This window comes from Heteronotia binoei, chromosome 12 (genome assembly GCF_032191835.1).
Source record: "Heteronotia binoei isolate CCM8104 ecotype False Entrance Well chromosome 12, APGP_CSIRO_Hbin_v1, whole genome shotgun sequence".
NCBI classification, from domain to species: domain Eukaryota; kingdom Metazoa; phylum Chordata; class Lepidosauria; order Squamata; family Gekkonidae; genus Heteronotia; species Heteronotia binoei.
In genome coordinates, this window is record NC_083234.1 from 43739545 (window position 1) to 43762946 (window position 23402).

Genomic DNA, 23402 nt, shown 5'->3' on the forward strand with positions numbered 1-23402 from the left:
TTTGAGGGATTCTTCAAACCTAAAGCAGGATTATTTGGTTTTTTATTTTTCAAATTGAATGGGCAGCTTGTTTTGGTATGGTGTGATTTTCTGCAAAGCTCAAAATCATAATGACGTTTAACAATCTGTTGCTAAAAAAGAGGGGTTTTAATGACTAACAACTTGTAAAACTTTTTAAATTTTAAATATACGCTAATGTAAGGCTAAAAATTATTCTGTTTAATTAGAATTTGGACTACTGTAGCTAGAATTACATACTCACATACATATATATAAGGAAAGTGTGTACATACCTTTAATATTTTTGTTTTTTCTTGAATGGTTGGTGAGGAGGTGCCCTTTGTTCATTCCCATGCATGGAGATGTCTGCCAATGAATTAATCCACTAAGAGCTTCTTTCTTTGCTTTTCAGGGAAGTAAATGAGTACAATTTGATGGGAGTGAGATGAATCTTCCCTATAGATCAAGGTTCCCCTTTCTGTTTAGTGCGAAGTTGTGGGAGCAATTGGGAATGGCTAGCGCCTTCTGAGATGAGGGCTGCTGTAAAAACAGCATTCCGTGGGTTTGTGTGTGTGTTTTTTCTTCTCCTCCCTTGCTTACTTTTTCTCTTTTCTTTTTGAAAACCCATCCTTTTTGTTTATTAAAGAGAGCTAACTGCTCAAGTAGATGCCTAAAGTTATCAACATTTGCTAATGACATGAGTATCATAACTGTACCCATCTAACTCAAGCCTTTCATGGTTAATGAGAAGCTTTTTATTTTTGTTTAGCCTTGAGATTCCTTTGTAAATTAGAGATGCAGCTGCTGTTGCTACATATTGAAACCTCTTGGTTAATAAGCTAGTACTGAAGACCAAAATTTGAACCTTTCTTTCTCTTCTTTTTTTTTTCTTCCTTCTGTTGCTTTATGTAGATTAAAGATACATAGATTTGGTTTTGTATGATCACAGATATGATAGATCAGAATCTGGAATCTGCCACTAAATAGTTGATAAAGCAGGAAGATTTTACAGTAATATCAAAAGATCATAAAATATTTGTACACTTTAATATCTGTGTATTAATTCTGAGTACCTGCAGGTATAATGAATTATATTTTTTCTTTTGTTTTTCTTGATGTAGTAATAACTGTAATCTATTCTTTTATTTTCTGTGTCCTATCTCTTATCCTTCCCCCAATTCCTTAATTTTCCCTGTTAACTTTAATAAAACTTGTTATCATGAAAAATGTCATTTTTAAGGGTTACTATTTCGTTTTCAAGAGATGCCATTCAATGAGTTTTTACTGATAGCAGCTGCAGTTTCCTTAATGTCCATATCTGCTTTGAATGGGTATGACAAGCACTCCACAACTTTTTCAATTCTTCGGAAGTCACAAAATCTTTTTTCGACTTCCTGGATAACAGAGCAGATTTCTGTCACATACGTCTCATTCTGAAAAACAACATTTGGATATTGTCCCAGATGGTCCTGCGTATTAGGAAAATGATCAAAAGTGTTGTTTGCAAGGTCAGTCATCATTAGCTCAAATTTGCTCTTGTAGGATGAAACTGTACTCATCATCTTGCCAATGCATTTGTTTTTATCCTGTAGTTCAATGTTCATATCACTTAGTTCATCTGTAAAGTCAGCAAGAAATGCCAGATCACATAACCACTCCTCATCTTCCAACTCTGCTTTGTCATCTCCCCTCTCCTTCAAAAACCTTATTTCATTCAGCAAATCGTGATATCTTTGCAGAAATTTGTGCCTACTTAGCCACCTTACATCTGTGTGCAAAATGATTTCTGCTGCCCCTTCATCAAGAGTAAGATTGAAATGCCGTCTTTGAAGTGATCTTCCACGAACTGAATTTACAATTTTGAAAGTGATGTCCATGACAGTCTTTGTATTGAGTCCCTTGCTTGCCAAAACTTGCTGGTGAATGATGCAGTGGTAAGAAAGGAAATCTGGAAAGTTTTCATGCTGTCTACACAGGCCTATGAAACCGTTAACCTCACCTGTCTTTGCTCTTGCTCTGTCAGTAGTGATGGAAACAAGTTTATGCAATGTCACAAAAGAATGGAAAGAACTGAATATTTCCTGACCGGTAGCTCTTCTTTTTAAAGAAATCATTCCAAGTAGTTCTTCTTTAACACTGAAGTCTTCAAAAACCATCCGGATAAAGACTATTAACTGGGCTATGTCTCTTATGTCTGTAGATTCATCCAGTTGGAGTGAGAAAGCAACACAAACTGAAACATCCTCCAACAATTGTTCAGTTGTGTCTCCACACATCTTTTCTATTCGCCGCACGATGGTGTTTCTTGACAATTGTACATCTTGAACAGCAGCTATGATCTCTTTCTTATTCTTAAATTCTTCAAAAAGATTGTCTGCTGCTTCAAGAAAACAATCTTTTACAAATTCTCTTTCATTGAAAGGAGAATGTGACCTTGGCTTTGCCATCAACTGTTGCTGTGCAACCAATTTAGATTTAAGTTCTTTGAGCTTCAGTTTACGAATTTCACTTTTGGGTGGAAAATCAGCATCAAACATTGCTATGCAGAGCCTTATAATGACGCTCCAGATTACCCTTTTTGTGCAGGGATACAGCAGCAGTACAAAGTAGACAACAACATTTGTCTTTCACCATGATGAAGAAGTAGTCCATTTCCCATTCATCATGAAAGTGGTGGGTTTTGCTCTTCTTTGGAACACTCATCTTTGTTATACTGGGGTGGCTGGGGTGCTAAGTTAACACTGGCTGAATCTGGTCCAAAACTGTCACTGTCCCAAAGTATTAAAGATCAACAGGAACTGAAGACCTCTGGATGATGCCAAAACCACACATGCAGTTCTAAAAGTAAAAATAAGAATTCATCATACTGGCACCAATAATCAAATACCACCACACCAAACAATCATCAAAAACCGCCAAACACATGTCCAGCAAACCATGAGACCAAATGGGACTGGTGATCTACCTCTGGCCCCTCCATGATCTACTGGTAGATCACAATCTACCTGTTGGACATACCTGATTTATAGCATGTGCACAACAAGTGAGAATGGATCGTTGAGCTACAAAGAGAATTGTGTGCCATCGCTTTAAAGATCTGACCGCTTGGACACTTATTTAATTGATCAACATAATGTCTACAGAGGAATCTGTCTAGCATTGTGTATAACTTATTATATTGTTTATATAACTGTATAGTATTTTCTTGAATATAGTCATTTGCATAACCTAAGGATATGCCTGTAAACTACACATGCCCAGAAATTCTTTGCTACTAAGCCTGAATTTGTTATACAAATATAGTGAACCCTGTCATAATGTTTACATGATGTTCCTGGACAGTATAAGGTGATTAACAAAAACTTTCCTCTACCCTGATCCTCATTCTTCTTTCCAGTCAGGCGAACTCTTTCAATTACCCTCATCTCCAGCAGTCCGACATGGCTCTGCTTCCCAATGCAGCAACTCCTCTTGGATTGTTGGAGCTTGGCTCTCTTTGGCTCCATTGGTGCTGTCCATTACACCACCTGTTGCTAAATTTAAATTAACAATCTATTGTGAAAACAATAATAGCAATAAAAAATTAAGTGAAAGCAACAAGAGCAGACAAATTCCAGGGAGCAGCCATGTTAATTTGCAGTCAGATTAACAAAAGAGTCTTGTGACACCTTAAAACCAAACACATTTATTATGTCAGAAGCTTTTGTGAGCCCATTTCATCTGATTCAGGCAGTTTCATATGTCATGCATAGGTCATACTTTCAGCATATGGTAAAGTTGGCTGTGGCTCATAAAAGCTTCTGCCACAATGCATTTGTTAGCCTTTAAGGTGTCACAAGGGAGTGAAGGCAATCTCATCAGATCTTGGAAGCTACGCAGGGAGCTTCAGCATTTGGCAGGGAGACTTTGCAGAGGAAGGCAATGGCAAATCACCGATGCTGTTCACTTCCCTTGAAATCCCCTTGTTGGGGGAGTCAGCTGTGACTTAAGATCACTTTACACAGTTGGAGTCTAGTAGCACCTTTAAGACCAACAAAGTTTTATTCACAATATAAGCTTTCGTGTGTACGCACTTTACACAAACACATACAAGGAGTCACAAGACTGTTTGATATTTTAGCTGTAAATAAGCAGTTTACGGGAGCAGTAAAACATTAAGGCAGTTTATTAGCCGCAGCAGTAGAAACCAATGACATATTAATGAGCACAAAGTACTCAGCATTATATGAAAGCAACAGTTATAAATAATGAAATGTCAGAGCGTACAGAGATTGTGTTCAAAGGCTGGGGATAGAATTCTACAAAGCTCAAAAAAGGTACTCCATAGCTTCTTCCAGATGGGGGTGCAAAATCTCATCCCTGTCACTGTAGCAGCAGCCAGCAGTGTGGGAGTAGGTGGGGAGAGCCCTCAGACACATACCCATTCCCATGCAGCCCCCAACTCTGCTGTCCCCTCTCTCTGCTTGTTGCAGCTGAACAAAATTGTGGATGTGATAACAGTTGTACCAGTGAGCCATGCAGTAACACTACAGCATGGCTTGGCTGGGAAATAGAAACAAGCTCTTTAAACAGCTAAAACAGGGGGAATAGTATGTGGCAATAAGCTGCCCTGTTCTCTTTTGAAAATGAAACTTAGTTCTGTTTCCCTTCTTGTGGGGGCTACAAGTAGTATGTCCAAATAAATGTTGTCCTTTGGTTCCCTCCCCCCCCCCACCCCCCGCACTCCAGATTAAAGGAGAAAGACCTGAGAAGCCACGAGTCTTGCTTGGAATGACATTCCCCTTAAATCTAGGGACATTTTGTGTTACATGCAGTAAAAATTCCATGTTCATATGTATGAAATCGGGGAAGTGAGGACCTTTTATTTCAGTGGTAGAGTGGCTGCATCTGAGTCTTCTTTGCATCCTAGTAGAAACATCCACACAACTAACAGCTAAACTACACTTGGGCTGCAATCAGAAATCATGGCAAATTTTAATTGTACACAGTTTTGCCAACACCATGCACATATAGAGCTGACTGCCATGCTCCCTTCAGTCCTCCCATCCCTTGTCTTCTTTTGTATATGGAACCTGACTATAACCTTGCTGGATTGATCAAGCTCCAGTTTGCCAGGATATGCAAATGCAGGCACCTGGGCGAGTTTATTGTTTACCAAGTGCCTGCATTCATATCTCATGGCAAATTGAAGCTTGATCCAACAAGAAACTTTCAAACTCTGTCCATGAGATCAGGAGGGAGGTGGAAGGAGCTTGCAAACACAGTAGACAAGCCTGTTTAATTAGTGCTTGCTAGGATTTAACATTTTTTGGTGTTTTTACAAATTGCAGCCAGGAAGGCAGCTCTGGGCAGAAAAGACTGGTGTGGGTGGAGGTGCTTCCAAACCCTTTCCCCTCTGGTGGTTTTTTAATTAAAAAGAAATCCTTGCCATTTTCCATGGGGGCAAAGGGCAGCAAAACAACTGGGGAGGATGGTTTTCAACCCCCCCCAAACCCTGCCAGAGAACAAAGAGGTAACACGTTTCCTCTCCACAATTCATGAGTTAGGTTTCTGCTGCAGATTTATAACCTCTACAGCTGCAGTTCATAACACTGGAAGATACTAGAGAAAAAGTACATGTGAGTCTTATGCCCAGTTTGACACTAAGGTTAGCTGGGAATTAGGCATGTTCTGCAAGTCACACCGATGTGCAGAAGACTGGGCCACAGGCCACTGGGACTTAAAAGGGAGACAGAGATCAACAGATCAGTACTTGCTGGACCATGAAATGCTGGAGATCAAGACTGCAGACCCATTTATTGACTGCATTTTTATTTCAATTTTCTACCTTCATGGAGTCCAAGGGGGCATACTTAGAATTTCTAAGAGCTCTGCTTCCTAGGCCCTGGCCAGACTGAGACTTGCATAGTTCAGCAAGGTTCGGATAGATTTGCCTTCTAATGATGTAATTGCACCAAAGCAAGCCCCACTGTGACTTAGGTGGGCTTACTTCTCAGTAAATACAATCAAGCCTCTGCCTGCAAAACCGAAGCACCCTGCTTCTGATGCCATGGAACAAGACCATGACGCTATGCTGCAATGGTTAAACAAAACATCTGATGTGATAGCTGGTGGACATTCAGGAAAAAAAGGCTTCTTGGTGTATAAAGAAGTTTGTATATCCTTCTTGTTGGCTGTAATTGTGCAAGATGTGTTACCTACTATGAACTGTAACATTCTGAGAATCTTGGCTCCCACAAAGTCATAAGTACTTGGATACCTTGGGGGAACTCTTGATTGTTTAAAGAAGTTTTAACCAAAAAAATGTGCCATGTAGATGTTGTGCCAACAGTGCCGTTCTGTGCGCAGCTACAGCCTTCTAAACCCACTGACTTTAGCGGATGGGTTAGAAGAGTGGGAACTTGGTTAGGGTTGCAAAGCTTTTTTCTTAGTTTCCTGTCTTCCTTTCTCCCTTAGGGCCACTGCCACTATCAGGGATATGTTGAAGGAATATCAGATTCGTTTGTTGCTGTCAGCACTTGCTCTGGACTCAGGTAATGGATGTGTTCTTGTCTCTGGCTGAGCTACAAGTATGCTGTCTGCCTCCTGGAATATATCAGATTGAGTTCATTCAGAAATTACATTTTGCAAATTTAGGATCTGTAGCTGTGGCTACACATGCTGGACTGCTTGATTTGTTATCAAGGGCTTGAGCACCACTTTGATAGTAAGAAATAGTGCGTGGTACAGCCCTTTCTAGACTTTTCCACCTAAGGATACAGGTTAGAGAAATGTCTGGAGTATAGCTGAAATAAATATTTGCAAGTATTCTAGTGATCAAAAAACAAGAACACCACTGTCCAGTTTTACATCATCATGAAATACCCGTGAGCTGGCAAGTATCATTTTACTGGAGACATTTCCTATCTCCTCTCACATGAAGCTGTCTTACATTGAGCTGGTCCTTTGGTCTGTCAAGGTCAGTATTGTCTACTGACTGGCAGAGGTTCTCCAGGGTCTCAGGCCAAGGTCTTTTGCATCATCTACTACCTGATCCTTTTAGCTAGAGATGTCAAGGATTGAGTTTGGGGCCTTCTGAGTGAAAAATAGATGTTCTACCACTGAGCCATGGTCCCCCCCCCCCTTCCTGCTCTGAAAACATTTTAAAAGATTGTGTCTACACTTCTTGGTCATACTTAAAGATACATGCACTTTTTGTAAGGGCTTATCCCATAAAAAGTCTGCTGTGAAAACATCATGATGTGATGTGACCCCAGAGTCAGAAACGACTGGTGCTTGCACAGGGGACTACCTTTACCTTTATACTAAAATTATGCAAATACATTTATAATGTGGAATGTCTTCATCAAGGATTTATATGTAGGTTTTCTGTTGTTCGTTGCAACACATCTCTGATGTAGTTTCTTTCTGATTTTTCCCCCTTGCACTTCTGCAGCAGTTTGACTTGATCACAAGATGAGGTCTGACATTTTATTTGTGTGTTTGTGTCTGTGTGTACACACACACATACACACACATATGTTTAATTGTCTTATCTCTGCTAGCATATTTTAATTCAGATATTTTTTGTGTGCTCTTGTTCCAATCTCTGGATTTTTATTTTACTTTTATCTTGATTTGTTCTGATTTTTCTTGTTTCTTTTTGGTGGCAGCTGCTAGTAAAATTCCTCTAATAAAAGCTTTGCTTGCTTCCCAGATTGTAGCTGAGGACATTCTGTCTGTATTATTTATTTTCAAAAAATGGTGTCTGACATTTCCGAGTTGCTCACAGCTGGCTAAGGGACATGTCTGATGTCATGTAGGGAAGAAAGAATGGCTGGAAATGATTGCAGTCAAGTTGTTTGCTTTACTGCTTGTTGTTATGCTAATATTTTGATTTGCAAAATGCTGTTACTTCAATCCAATTGATTGGTTCCCATCCTCTAGTAGGTCATCAGAGTAGGAGAAATTTCATGGATTATAACTGGCATACTTTCCTTTTTCCTTGCCTTCTGAAAGCTGGTGTGGTGTAGCAGTTACACTGTCAGACTAGGACAGAGGTGACCTAGATTCAGATCCTAGCTCACTAGGTGACCTCACTTTCTGTCCACTTAGCCTACCCCACAGGATAAAGCAGAGGAACATGAAAATGAGGATGAGTAGGATAAAAATTTAATAAGTCAACAAAGATTCTTCTCCAGAGGAGCACAGAATTGTTCTCACCACCTGTCCCACATAGCTGACTCTTCAGAGGCTGGTGGGTAGATGCTCTCCCCATCTCCTCAGGATTCCAAGCAAAAGAAGAGGAAAATTCTACTCTGTGCAATGGAGAAAATGTTTTCTTCAAGACTGTCTCTCCTGATTCCAGATCCCCATTATCATGTGATATGCTTCTGGAGCTAAATTGCCTTTAGTAGCAAACTTGTGCTCTTTAAGGCAGTGGGAGGGGGTGCTTGTGTATTGCTAGGACCCCTGAAGGAGGAGCTGAGCCCATCTTCACATAGAGACCTGTTGTGTCCCTCCATGGGATCCCTCTCAGCAGGAGCCAGTAGTAGGGGAGCAAGTTGGAGAAGTGGCCTAGACTTCCCTCTGAAATGCTGACTTTCTATATTCAGAGAACAAAGTAGGAGTCCAGTAGCACCTTTAAGACCAACAAAGTTTTATTCAGAATGTAAGCTTTTGTATGCATGCATACTTCATCAGACAATGGAATGGGGTACAGTGAGCAGAGCTACATATGGTCTTAAAGGCACTACTGGACTCCTACTTTGTTCTATGACTTCAGACCAGCACAGCTGCCCACCTGGATCTATATTCAGAGGAGTTTGGTTGAATGGTGCATCAAGCAGGCAGTTCTCCATCTGCAGTCTGAAGCGGTCTGTTACCTATGCTACTTTTGCATCCTTAAATCAACCCTTGGTTTTCTCCCTATGATGTCACATAACCTTTGTGGGGAAATGGTTCTATTTTTCCCGCCTCAGAAAATAATAATTTTTAATGTATAAGATAATGTGATTGCTAGGGGATTGCTGCAAGTCGAGAACATTACCTACGGCATTGAACCTATGGAGTCGCCTTCTGGTGTTCAACATATTATCTACCGAATGGAGAACGTGAAGAAAGAGCCCATGGCCTGTGGGGTTGCTGACCCAGGTCAGAAATGGGAAACAACAGAGCATCTATACCCCCACAGTGGGACTCAGCTGCTGAGAGTGAGTACTTTTAGGTTTTTGTTTGGAACTGGGTTTATTCCAACCCCCCTCTATTTTGTTTCATTCTTTTGTTTGACATCCCACTGTTCCATAAAAATTCCCTAAGTGGTTTGTGAATGAATCATAGAAGTGTGCCCAAACATTTTAGGAGTACCTGATGTGTTTGTAGCACCTCATGGTAAACCTCTGGTTGTCAGTGTGGTGGAATAAGGCTTTGGATCTCTCTCAAGCCTGGTCTGTTCTGTCAGTACACTCTGCTCTAGAAGAATTGTTGACTTCTTTTAGTTTCAGCCTCAAGTCATAACATCTATGCATCTCCACGGTTCCCGCTTGACACATAGAGTACCACTGATAATATACTGATTGTTCTTTGAAGAGATGGAGCTAAATCAAAGTTCATGCCTTACTAGATGATAGGGGTTAGGTTTTGTCAGATACATCAGATGCTCATCACAGACCTGGCTGAGAGTTATATTAGCTCCTATGGATGGACAAAGGTCCTTAATGTGTGATTTTGTTCTTGTTCCTTGTTGTTTTGGGCAAACACCTTATGGCAGAAGCAACTAGGATTCATCTTCTATATAGTGCACTTTAATTGGGTATTTGCTTAATGTGATTAGTTCTTTATGCTGCATACTAGAATGTTATAAGTTTCTGCAATATGGTATTACTTTTAATAAATGGTTTTAAATTTGGAAGAGGTTTCTCTCTCTCTCTCAAATTATGGGGTTCTTGCCAGTCATTCCCCCCACCCTTACTGAACTCAGTGGGAATGGGAGTTCTAAGAAAGGTTTCTATACTGCAAAATTCCCTAATAGCCAGCTGGAGCTGTGCCAAACTTTTATGAGGCTCTTTTTGCAGCAAAAGATGAGTGGTGTGTATGTGTGTGAAATTTTCTCTGAAAGAACATCCCTTCCTCCCCACCTGAAAAATAACTTTTAAATGAAAAATATCACAAGCGCACCATCACAGTTAAGTTCTTGCCAAGAATGGGGAAAGGGGCCAAGCTTTGGTTTGCCTCCTTGATAGTAGAAGCTGCCATTTTCAAAGGGGGTGAGTAGTTCCACCCCTGTGTGTGTTCCCTAAAAGAAACAGGAGGGGGCTGTTTTTTGCTGGGGGTATATACAAAAAGTTTTGCACAAAAGCAGCCCTCATATTGGGCTCAGCCCCTAGTTCCAATGGGACTGTATTTTGAATAGAGGGTGGCCTTACAGTGTAAGAATGTCTCTCAAATTTCTCCCCTTGTTAATGTCTGCTGCTAACTCCCCTGTGCTTCAGCTGCTGAGGAAAAAAGTGGTTGAGATGCATGGTGGGGGAGGGAGTTGAGGCTAAGGTTGCCAGGAGAGGGTAGGGGGAGGCATGGAGGTAGCTGAAATTGTCCCTTCAGAAAAAAACTGAAAATGACATGAGTCTTCTCTAGGAATCTTTGAAAACTCTGTGGTTTGGTCAATTCCTACAGAGGCAATTCTAACATCATGCCGACAGCAATTTTTTAATTTTATTTTTCTTCCACCACCTCTCAGAACAGCAGCAGGTATGCCAGCTGGGAATGGGGGATCTCCTGCCTCCACTATTGGCTCCTGTCTTGTTTATAAGAGCCATGGGCTATTTGTGTTATGCTCAAACTTCCTCCCCTTGCTCCAAATTTTGCACTTAAAAGTATGCAAAGTTGTACCTTTCATTTCTATGTATTCAGTATTCAAAGAATTTGGGAATTTGGGGCAAATACTAAGGGATTAACTACATGATACACAGTACTTGCATTATGTCCAAGCCTACCACAAAATCTTTTTTTATTGGCGACTCAGTTCTCAAGAGAGTGGACAAATTCAGGTTGGGCCCATGGTGTGTGAGTAGTGGGTTCTTAAATCTTCCTGCCATGCTGTTTTCTTAAACTAGAGTGGCCCTAGGGAATGCTGTTGGCCTTATTGGTAGGATTGCCATTAGCCCACCCATGATAGGTAAGTCCCCTGCCTTTGATCCTAATCCCCTACCCTCAAGGAATTGAGGAGCAGGAGAGAAAAAAATTGGGTCAAAAATGGCCTCTATAGTGATGCTATTTGGTCTTTATCCATGGCAAAATGAACTTTCCTGTTTCCCCCCTCCCACTGCAGCCCACTGATCTCTACAAAGTGTTGCTCCTAGGGCAGGGGTGGCCAAACTTGCTTAATGCAAGAGCCATATAGAATAATTGTCAGATGTTTGAGAGCTGCAAGACAAGAACATCAGATGTTTGAAACCCGCAAGGCAGGCAGGAAGACAAAAATATTGGGGGGAGGGAGAGGTGGAAAAAAGCAACTTTAAATGTATTCTCCAAACTGCTAGCTGGCTTGGCTTGGAGAAGTGATTTAAAGACACAAGTGCCTTCTCCAAACTGGCTGACAGGGTGATGGGGGCTTCAAGAGGCACACAGTATGTGTGGAAGAGCCACATGTAGCTCCCGAGCCACAGTTTGGCCACCCCTGTCCTAGGGAATAAGGAAACCTGAAGAATGACTTGAAGGGGGTCTACAGCAGGAAGGGGGACATGGCAGAAATGCCAGTTTAGTCTGGATCCAGCTGTCTGTGAGAGCTAGCAGCTTTCTTCTGTGGTTTTAAGAAAGATCAGGAATTAATCTGGACATGGATGATGGTGCTTTAGTGAACATCATGTTACTTCGATTGTGGTTCAATTTAACTGTTCTTTTGGGTTCTTGACAAATGTTGATCTGTGCAAAAAAGAATTGTTAGGAGTGTTTTGGCTCCTTGTGTTTTGGGTGTGTATCTTAATAGTGGTCTCAGTATGAAATGTGAACATGGATTAGGATGACATCATTCTTTGGAATTTAGGCAAGAGATTCAGTTTACTGTAATGTTTTTCTCTCCCCACCCTCACTTTTTGCAGAAAAAAAGAGGTGTCCTTCTACAGACAAGATATGTGGAGCTCTTTATAGTTGTGGACAATGAAAGGGTATGATTCTCCTGCACTTGCTAGCATAAACTGTTGCACTTGTCCCAGTGGGAGGACAGTTTTGTTTGGGTTAGCAGCTTGAAACATACCAGTAGCTGGGCTGAAGTTACGCTTCACTGCTGGAGAGGCTGCTGGATTACCGTAGCTTTCTTCACCCCTTCCCTCTGTGACTGATTACATGTCCTTACATTTATCTTTCCTGTTAATCACAGTCATGCTAGATAATCTGCTTGGAAAAGATAACAGTATGTTATCTTATTTGGAAAAGACTCCAAAGAAGTACCGCAGAAAAGGATGGCTGCTTTGCTCATCAGCGTTTACCTTCTTTTGTAAGGTGGCAGTGATCCCTGGCAGATCCACTGTCTCTTGCACCAAGCCTTGGTGGAAGGAATGCACAGGTTCCCCTTCTCTGCTATCTTACAAAACCAAATCAAAAAGGCACATTCTTTTCCACTCTACCTCCCCACCAGCGGTTCTATATAGCAACAGGCTACAGGTCTTCTGGCCACACTGAGAGGGAAGGAAGTTCCCCAACCCCAACTCCTGCTGATGCTGCACGGTTGAGGAGTTATGTGAGCTACCCAGATTGGGAGAATAGCTATACTAGAACGACCCTTGGCACTTACCGTGAGGGGTCCTTCTCCTAAGAGGACAGGAGGACATCTTGGGTGCTTTCCCACTGTCCAATCAGGGAGGCAGGAATTTTTTCAAACTTCTTCCTCTTCCTGTGGCTGTGGGAACCACCCCTTTCTCAGTTCGGGTGACTCCGAGCAGCAGTAGAAGGAAAAAACTATACCTATGAACAAAAAACACACCCCTAACAGAATAACTAAACAGTTGGTCAGAAGGAAAAGGCGGGTGATAGCCCAACCGACTGACCAAACAGGTCCTTATAGGAAAGGTAATGTGGGGGACACAACAGGTAACAGTTATGTACAAGAAAAAGAAGGAAAAAACTTCAGAAACTAGTTGGCAGACGAGGTAAGGAAATAGGGTACTGCCCAAGGTAGGGCGAAAGAAGGGAGGGCAAGATGTCCTCCTGTCCTCTTAGGAGAAGGACCCCTCACGGTAAGTGCCAAGGGTCGTTCTCCCTAAGAGGCGGAGGACATCTTGGGTGCTCCCAGAGCAGTATGTTAGTCAGGGAGGGATCGCCCTACTCGGGAAGTACATTCTGTAGTATTCGTCGGCCAAAGGCTGCATCCGCCGATGCGTAGGCATTCAACTTGTAGTGGCGAGTAAAGGTGGAAATAGACGACCACGTGGCTGCTTTACACACTTCTTCGACCGAGGCATTCTTGCTAAAGGCGGCATTGGTGGCTGCACTTCTGGTCGAATGAGCAGTGATCCCCGTAGGCACCTTGAGGTGCATTGCCTTGTATGCTTCTGCAATGCACTGTTTAATGGCGTAACTAATGGCCGATTTGGACATCTTCTGGCCCAGTCTGGGGGCTGTTATGTTGATGAACATGGAGTCCGACTTACGAAAAGGCTCGGTTCTAATCAGGAATATCTTGATCGCCCTGCGTACGTCCAGTGTGTGCCATATACGTTCCTGGGGGTGCTTAGGATTCGGGCAAAAGGATGGCAAATTGATTTCCTGGTTCTGGTGGAACCTAGAAGTGACCTTAGGTTGGAAGGTGGGATCTGGATAGAGTACCACCTTGTCCTTATGAAAGACACATAGCTCTCGCTTGACCGACAGGGCTCCGATCTCAGAAACCCTTCTGGCTGAAGTGATGGCCACTAAAAAGATAGTCTTCATGCGCATCATCTTCAGGGGTACTGACATCAAGGGCTCGAATGGTGGATTTGTTAAGGCTGAAAGCACTGGATTCAGACGCCAGGTAGGGAAGCGATGAACTTGAGGTGGAGAGTTCATTGAGGCCCCTCTAAGAAAACGCCGAATATGAGGGTGTGATGCCAGACTGACGCCCTCCACCTGCTGCAGTACTGAAGACAGGGCTGCTATCTGTCGCCTCAGCGTAGCCGGTTTTAAACCAGATTGAAGTCCGTCCTGGAGGAACTGGAGAACCTTAGGAACTGACGGATGGAGGGGATCCACTCCCTTCCTCCGGCACCACCTGTGAAAGGCCTTCCATGACATGTTGTAGATCCGCGTAGTGGATTCCTTTCTGGAGGCCAGGATGGTATCCGTCACTTCGCCGGAGTAGCCCAAACCTAACAGCGATCTCCTCTCAATCTCCATGCGGTCAGTCTCAGCCATTCTGGATGTGGATGCCACACCGGACCCTGTAATAGCATGTCTGGCCAGGTTGGAAGATGAAGGGGCTCCATCACTGACATCTGCTGGATTGATGAGAACCAGGGACGTCGCGGCCACCAGGGTGCAACCAGGATGACCTCTGCTCCTAACAGGCTGATTCTTTTGAGTAGCTTCGGGAGGACTGGGATTGGTGGAAAGGCATACAGAAGCTCTTGTGGCCAGGGAGACGTCAGGGCGTCCGTCGCTGCTGCCTGGCTGTGGAAGTATCTCGTGAAGAACCGAGGTAGCTGGTGGTTTTGGTAGGAGGCGAATAGATCCACCATCGGCTGACCGAAGTGTTCCACAACTAGTTGGAACAGAGCCTTGTTGAGAGACCACTCCCCGGGTTGTATGTTTTCCCGGCTGAGCCAATCTGCTTTGACGTTGTGGGCTCCTTTGATGTGCTCTGCTCTTACCGATCTTAGGTGGAGTTCCGCCCATTCGAACAACCTCGCGGCCTCCTTGTGGAGGGCACTGGACCTGGACCCCCCTTGATTGTTTAGATATGCTTTTGCAGCTACATTGTCCGTCCTCACCAGCACGTGCTGACCTGTCACCTGGTCTTGGAAGTGCAGCAGCGCCAGGCGGATGGCCCGCAGTTCCAGGAGATTGATCGGGAGGCTCGATTCCTTGGTCGACCACTGCCCCTGCGTAGGGACCTCGTTGAGGGTCGCCCCCCAACCCGAGAGACTGGCATCTGAGAACAGCTGGATCTCCTTCTCCATGCAGAAGGACCTTCCTTGGCGAAAGTTGACATCCCTGGTCCACCAGGTGAGACTTTCCTTGACAGCCAAGGGTACTGTCAGAGACATGGGATGTTTCTCCATGATCCGAAACTGGTAAGGACGCAGGAACATCTGCAGTCGTCTGGTATGGATACGTCCCCATTGAAGTGCCTCGAGGTTCGAGATCAGGAGGCCCATCAGTCTTGCCAACGACTGGAGGGTCGACGATGACTCCCGCATCACCTGCTGCACCGCTCTCTTGGTCTTTATTATCTTGTCCTCTGGAAGGAAGATTGAGTTCGAGGTCGTGTCGATGACCATGCCTAGGTGTTCCAATCTCTGAGTTGGGTGTAGCTGGCTCTTGGATAGGTTGATTAGGAAGCCATGCTGCTGGAGACAACTGATGGTGTGGTGAACGTCCTGCTCTGCCTTCTCTCTCGACGGAGATCTTATGAACAGGTCGTCGAGATACGGATGCACGTGTATCCCCCGCTGTCTGAGGTATGCTATCAGATTCACTAGCACTTTGGTGAACACCCGCGGTGCTGTTGCGAGGCCAAATGGCAGGGCCTTGAACTGGAAGTGGGATCCGTCCACGCAAAAGCGAAGGAACTTGCGATGTGCAGGCAGAATTGGGATATGGAGGTAGGCCTCCGTTAAGTCCAGGGATGCCATGTAGTCCTGATGATGGAGGGCCTCCGTTATGGACTTGATGGACTCCATTCTGAAATGGCGTAGCTTGATATTCTTGTTCAGAAATTTTAAATCCAAAATCGCCCTCCAGTCCCCATTCTTTTTGGGAACCGTGAAAAAGATTGAGTAAACACCTTGACATCTCTGCCTGGAAGGAACTTGTTCTATTGCTGAGATATTTAGTAGGTGACGTATGGCTTTGAAGGTGATGTCTCTTCGCTCCGGATTTGAGCGAAGAGGGGATATTATGAAACGGTCTGGAGGTGTCCTTTTGAATTCGATTGAGTAGCCCCGGGACACAATTTCCAGAGTCCAAGAGTCGGCCTGCGAAGCCTTCCAGGCTTGGTGAAAATGTAGCAGGCGACCCCCTACTGGGCTGGAATCCCAGTCATGCCTTATTGGGCTTGGGGCCCTTGTCGAATTTCTCCGACCTGTCGGGCTGATTTCTCTGAAAGCGTGGGTTTGAGAAGTTCTTGCGAAAGTTCTGCTTGGGGGTTCCCCAGGTTGACTTCCTGTACTCCTGCTTTGGTCTGGAGGTGCTTGTGGAGGCACGAAAGGAACTAGACCCAAAACCTCTTCTGTCTGGGCGTCTAAGGTACTTGGGCATGGCCTTTTTCTTATCCCGAGTCTCCACTAGGATCTTATCTAGGGAGTCCCCAAAGAGCTTTTCTCCCTGGAAGGGATAGGCTGTAACTATGGACTTAGAATGAGTGTCTGCTGGCCAGGCCCTGAGCCACACGCCCCTCCTTGCAACGGTGGTTGACGCCATAGCTCTGGCGGAGAAGGTAAGGGCGTCCAGGGAAGCGTCTGCAGAGAACTCAGCTGCCCTAAGAAGCCTGTTAGTGCCCTCCAGGATTCTCTTGTCTGCGTGTGGTAATAGCTGTGTTAGGCGCCTTAGCCAAACAATTGCCGCCCTAGAAACTATGGAGTTTGTAGCGGATGCCTTGATGGCCAAGGCTGTAGCCTCGTGGCTCCTCTTCAAGGCCAAGTCAATCTTTTTGTCCCAGTTATCTCTCACTGACCCATGGCCATCCTCAGCTAGCAATCCATGAGATTGGAGAGCTGCGACTGGGGCATCAACCAGAGGGACCTGCAGCATGTCATTGGCAAAGGGGGGCAAATCATATAACCTCTTAATCGCATTTGGAACCTGTTTGTTAGCCCCTGGTTTAGCCCATTCTGATTTCAATTGGCGTTCAAAAAACTCTGGAAAAGGGAAAACTTTTTCAGAAGACCGAAGGCAAGGAAAGAATTCAGTATTCCCCTTGGGTTTATTCTTTGGATTAGTTAAGGGGCCGTTGGTCTCTTGCTCCTCGGGAGGAGCGTATAGGTCCAATGCGGACAACACCTTAGCCAAGAGTGGCTGGTAGTCGTCTGCCTTGAAGAACCGTGAGGGTGGCTCAGGGGTAGGTACTTCTTCTATCTCCTCATCTGATAGGAATTCGCCCTCCTCCCGGTCTCCCTCAAAAGAGCTCTCGGACTGGTCTCCGTTGAGGGATCTCTCCTCCATGAGGTCACTGACTAGGGGTCTCCTCTGGGGCTCAGATAGCCCAGCACGCTCTCCAGCCCTCTTGGGGGGAGAGAATCTGGGGGAGGAGTAAGAGCTAGATGGCCCTGGTCTGCTCTGGGATGCTGCCCAGACTGCCGCCCCCACAGTCTGTTTAATGGACTCTAAAAACTCAGAAATAAGAGAAGATCCCATGTGGGATACGTTACCCAAGCCCCTCTGGGGCTGGAAGGGTTCTGGAGTGGGCTGGGTCTCCTCCTGGTCGAAGTCTCCTGGCGGGAGGTTGCCATCCGCGGCCTCTTGACGCCCCGCCGTCCATCGCTGCCGCTCTGCTCCGTTTCGCGCCCTTTTGCGCTCCGGAGCATGGCCGCCGTCCTCGGGGGCATTCCCAGCCACACGTGCCTCTTTCCCAGCCGGGGAAGACCAGCGCCTCTTTCTGCCGCTCCTCTGCGGCCCGCCCCTACAGGGCACGTTGCCGGCAGCCGCAGCAAGACCTGGGGTCATGCCGGCTCCGGAAGACATCTCCTCGGCGCTGCGCCGGCCGCCTGCGGGAGCGTCGTCTCCCATAAAGATGTCTCGGAAGCGCCTCTCCATCTCCTCGCGCCGCTCCTCTGACTGTGCCGCGGCTTCGTGCCTGAGCCGCTGCGGCGCTGTTCTTCTCTCCGACGGAGAAAGGAAAGGAGGGGGGGGGCAGTCTCTCCTCGTTAAAGGGGAAGTACAAGAAGAAGGCTCAAGGAGAAAAAAGGGGAAAGGTATTCTTTTTTTTTTTTTTAAAGGTATATAGACGGGAACATAGAAAAGGTATAGAGGAAGGGAAAATAGAGAAAGGTAAAGAGCAAACAACAGAATTCCAGACTAAAGGGATAGGAGCCTATCCTAAATCTTGCTCTCCCTGTCGAGGCAGGAAAGGAACTGAGAAAGGGGTGGTTCCCACAGCCACAGGAAGAGGAAGAAGTTTGAAAAAATTCCTGCCTCCCTGATTGGACAGTGGGAAAGCACCCAAGATGTCCTCCGCCTCTTAGGGAGAACAGAGACCTCCATCTAGATTTTTTGCTTGACTTTCATTTACCCATGCAGGGATCTGCTAAGCCATTTGAAAGCAAGTTGGTTCCAAACTTGAGCAAACCTCAAGTCTCTAGTAGTTGTGAGTGAAAACAGACGGACATGTAACCTGGATGCTGCATGACAGAGTGGCAACCTTGTGGGAATGTTGAGCCCCCAGAATGAAGTTCTGGCTGTTTTCATTTAGACATTTCAAACCATGCCCCACCCCCCAAAATGTGTAAAACAATTGCAGTAATTATACAAAAATTAGATCTGGAACCAACTGAAGAAGCAATTTGAAATAATAGGGGAAAATACTGCCTGTTTCTCTTCTTGAGCAGCCTTGTGGCGCAGAGTGGTAAAGCAGCAGTACTGCAGTACTGTGGTCTGAACTCTCTGTTCACGACCTGAGTTTGATTCCGGTGGAAGCTGGATTCAGGTAGCCGGCCCAAGGTTGACTCAGCCTTCCATCCTTCCGAGGTCGGTAAAATGAGTACCCAGCTTGCTGGGGGGGAAGTGTAAAAGACTGGGGAAGGCAATGGCAAACCACCCCGTAAAAAGTCTGCCGTGAAAATGTTGTGAAAGGAACGTCACCCCAGAGTCGGAAACAACTGGTGCTTGCACAGGGGACCTTTCCTTTCCTTTCCTTTCCTTTCCTTTCCTTTCCTTTCCTTTCCTTTCCTTTCCTTTCCTTTCCTTTCCTTTCCTTTCCTTTCCTTTCCTTTCCTTTCCTTTCCTTTCCTTTCCTTTCCTTTCCTTTCCTTTCCTGTCCTTTCCTGTCCTGTCCTGTCCTGTCCTGTCCTGTCCTGTCCTGTCCTGTCCTGTCCTGTCCTGTCCTGTCCTGTCCTGTCTTCTTGCACTGACTCTTCTGGAATCAACCTCAGTTTGCTACAACCTATAATGTTGTTTCTCAGTCAGACACTTCAGCACAGCTGTCTTGCTGGCAAAGACTCATACCTGAGAAGATCCCAATCCATCTGCCCTTCCTTAAAATAATCTATTAACATACAAATGAAATGTTGGTCTGGTGGCATGTACACAAAGACCTGTTCTGCAGACTGGCAGCTTCTAGAGGCTTGTTAGACATACCGTAGACAGCCTTTAACCATGGTGGCTTGAGGTGTGGCACTTATGCTGTGAATGTGATGTCTTTTGAAATAATCTTGTTTTTCCTTCCATGCATAAGCTTTTCCTTCTTTTGTAGTATGTGCTGCTAGGCAAGAATGAAAGTGCTGTGAGAGAAGAGATGGTGCAGTTGGCCAACTACTTGGACAGTGTAAGTGAAACTATAAGTGATAAAGATAATGTCTTTTTTAAAAAGAAGCATAGCAAGACCTGCACGAATTTTAACTCCTTCACTTTCCCTTTGATTCAAGGTCATGTACTTTAAAAACTTTTAAAAAAAATCTAATTTTTTTCATTGTCAAAAATAAAATTTTGTAGCTTTGAACTTTGGGGGCATGCTGACTGATTCCCTGCTTGATTCTCCCTTTGCTCAGTCACTCAGGGATGGGACTGTGCTTTCTGGAGCATGGTGCTTCTTCTATTTATTTGTTTAAGAATATAAGAGCCCGGCTGGATCAGACCAGTAGCCTGTGTAGCCTAGCATGCTGTCTCACACAGTGGCCTTCCAGTTGCCATGGAGAGCCAAAAGCAGGGTATAGAGGCTAGGACCTTCTGCTTATGTCGCCTCCTAACACTGTATTCAGAGTTTCATTGCCTTTGAATGTGGAGGTTCTTTTTAGTTATTGTGACTAGTAACCACTGATAGACTTATCCTCCATGATTGTCTAACCTCCTTTTAAAGTTGCCTATGCACCTCTGTAGCCAGAATTTTTTTGGGGGGGTGGGGGTGGGGGGGGTGCTACTGGTGGGGCATGACATTACTTTCAATGTAACAAAAATTTTAAAATAAAAATAAATAAAAGGCAACAAGAACCCATCGGGTTAGCTATCTCCCCTGCCTTCTTTCCCTTCCTCAACCTTGGCAAAAGGTTTTTATCCCACCCAGAAAGGCAAAAGACCCAGCCTGTAGCTGCTCGTTCTCCCCCAACCCCCTGCCAGCCCAAACAGCATAAGAAACTTTGTCCCACTGCTGAAATGCATCTCCTCTTTGGCTGCAGCAGCAGTGTTGTTGGAGGAACATGCAGACGATGGCCTGCCCCGGTGCTGCCCTTTCAGTCAGCAGCAAGCAGTGCACAAGGATTGACTTAGCTTGGCGGTGGTGGCCTCACTGCAGCTGTGCCAGTGAGCCTGGCCACCCTGAGTCACATGATGCTGGGTCACATGGCTGTGCTGGCACTGATGCACTGAGGGCACTGCCACCAAACTGAGTCAGTCCTTGTGAACTGCTGCTTGTGGGGGGGAGAAGCACTGTGGTGACCCATTCAACTTGCCAGTCATCCCAGGTTCCCAGGGGCAGTGAACAGCAAGTCAGTCCAAAATTCATCTGACAGGGAAGATTTGGGTGGGGAGCATTGTAGAGTTGGGAGAGGGCACCAACTCAAGGCTACCCCCATGGTTATGGGGGGGGGGGGGTGTCTATGCTTGTAGAAGAAGAAGATGACTGCCGATTTATACCCTGCCCTTCTCTCTGAATCAGAGACTCAGAGTGGCTTACAATCTCCTATATCTTCTCCCCCCACAACAGACACCCTGTGAGGTGTGTGGGGCTGAGAGGGCTCTCACAGCAGCTGCCCTTTCAGGGACAACTCCTGCGATAGCTATGGCTAACCCAAGGCCATTCCAGCAGCTACAAGTGGGGAATCAAACATGGTTCTCCCAGATAAGAGTCCGCACACTTAACCACTACACCAAACTGACTCTCTACATACTACATCCTCTGTTAATAATTTCTACATTTAAATTACTCCTTGGGTAATATTTCTGGCCAATCAAAGCCACCGAAGCAACTAACAATTAAAACAATATAATTAAAAATACATAAGACCAATTAAAAACAGAGCTATTAATGCATATATAAAACATAGTACAGCAAATTAAAACAAAAGGCATGATGTGAGACAAAACAAAAAAGTCTTCACCCACTGGCAAAAGACTGTGATGGAAGGGGGACTCTGGAGAAACCCTCTCCCCTCTGAGTTTTAGAAGTGTGTGCTTTGTTCCCTCCCACCCCCTCTGGAAGTGGCAGGGAGCTATTTCAATTGACTGCTAGATTACAGCTATATGTATTTGAATGGCCCTGGTAGGAAAACACACTAAGGAGTTTGGTGCTAGGAAGTTTCCAGGTGATTCCTGGAGATTTCCCAGAATACCTTCCAGGAGGGCTTCTAGGATGCACCTGTGACTTGGGTGGACTGGGTCAGGAGAGTGGAGGGAGTGATGTAAAGGGGATGGAGACACAGGTTTGATAAAAGCCCTTCTTCCAAGGAGGCAGGCTGTCTTGGTGCTGATTCTTCAAAGGGAACAGACTTCCGAGAAGTGGTCAGTTCTGGAAGCCATCTTTTGCTGGCCATTTAGTCTCCCAGGTAATGGAGTGTAGAACCTTGTAACTTTTTATGATCACTAGTGCCTGCCCTATGTTAACATCAGTTAGGTTAGGGTATGTCTAGAAAAGGGAAAGAGGATTGTGTTTTTGAGCAATTTGAAATCTGTTTGCTTATCTAGTGCTGTGTTTAAGGATGCTCGTAAATATTTCTTTTCTTTTTTGACTTTGGAGGCCAGATCTCAGTCTCTGTACCACCAAGATTCCCCCACCGTCTTGGACACACTAGTGCAGGAGAGGCCCCCAGTGTCACGGCTCGAGTCTCAGATAAGGAACGACGGCTGCCAACGTCCCGGCAGCTGGCCAGAACTCTCGCAGCCGGCTGGGGAGTAACGCAGGCGTGATCGTAAACAGTCCAATTACTCAACACCGTAAATCAGTCCGGCCGAAGGATGAAACAGAGAGCGTAGTCACAGGAATGCAGAGGGTCGGAAGCCAGAGAAAGCAAAGCCAAATACAGTCCAAATACCTAAGCCAGTCCACAAAGCAGAGTCAAAGTCCAGAGTTTCAAGTCCAAGGTTCAAGCCGGGTCAGGAGTACACGGGTTCTCTCAGCAAGCAAGAGGGTGCAGAGCGTGGTCACGTCCCAGTAGGATCGTTCGTTGCCAGCACAGTTTGCCCTAGGGCCAAGATTACAGATATACTGTGCTGGCTTGTTAGCTCATTAGTATGCCGGGCTTAGATCTCTTCTCCCCCGCATGCGTGCCTCACTTCTTCTGCTTCGTATCTCTTGTCGTCTCCTTTCACGGAGCCGGCTAACAGGTGGTGGTGATTCCGGAGGGGATGAGCTGGGGCCTGTCGTGGCCTGATCAGTTCCAGGTGGCTCCTGCTGCCGGCTTGCTTCTTCGGGACTTACGTCCAGGGCTGTTAAAGGCGCCTGCTCTGAGCTAGCAGGGGCTGGGTCAGGGGCAGGCATGACACCCAGGTTGGGAGGAAAGCAGTCAGTGTGCACATGGCTATTTCTTTAGGGGAGCCCCAAAGTTATATTCATTCCCCGTGGTAACCAGTCACTGGCTAGCAGGAGGCATTGAGGTCAGGCCTCAGAACTAGGCAAAGGAGCTGGGAGTACTGTTCCTCCTAGTGGGAAATCCCAAAAACAAGCAGGTGGTGGCAGTGAGTACCATAGTGGAAGGAATAAACCCCACCAGGAGTTGGCAGCTTCAAGGAGGGATAGGCAGAACAGGGTCTGCAGGTCAAAGCAGGCCTGTTCCCAGGGCTGGTGCGTGGGAGTTGGCGAACTAGGTGACGGCCTAGGGTGCCGGCTCCCACAGGGCACCTCCACCGCTGCCCTCCCTCCCTTCACGGTGCTGGAAGCCAGCACTGCGCTCCATTCGGCCCACCCGCCTCCCTCCCTTCGCGGTGCTGGAAGCCAGCGCCACACTCCACTCGCCCCCCCCCCCCCCCGAGCCTAGGCTGGTCCTTACCAGCTTCAGTGGCTGTGTGCAACTTCTAAGCCTTTGAAGATCCCATGAGAGGAGAGTTCTCTCCCCCTCACTTCCAGTTCCAGGAAGGAGGGGGAGTGTACT

At 45.7% G+C, this 23402-nt stretch overlaps 1 protein-coding gene across 1 annotated transcript in view; it reads left to right on the forward strand.

Annotated features, from left to right (window-relative positions):
* Positions 1–23402, forward strand: part of ADAM9 (ADAM metallopeptidase domain 9) — an 89384-nt gene that overhangs the window by 37473 nt on the left and 28509 nt on the right. Inside the window, exons 5-8 of the mRNA XM_060251731.1 lie at positions 6457–6533; positions 9002–9191; positions 12075–12140; positions 19577–19648. Coding sequence (XP_060107714.1) covers positions 6457–6533; positions 9002–9191; positions 12075–12140; positions 19577–19648 — 405 coding nt within the window. The remainder of the gene's footprint in view (positions 1–6456; positions 6534–9001; positions 9192–12074; positions 12141–19576; positions 19649–23402) is intronic.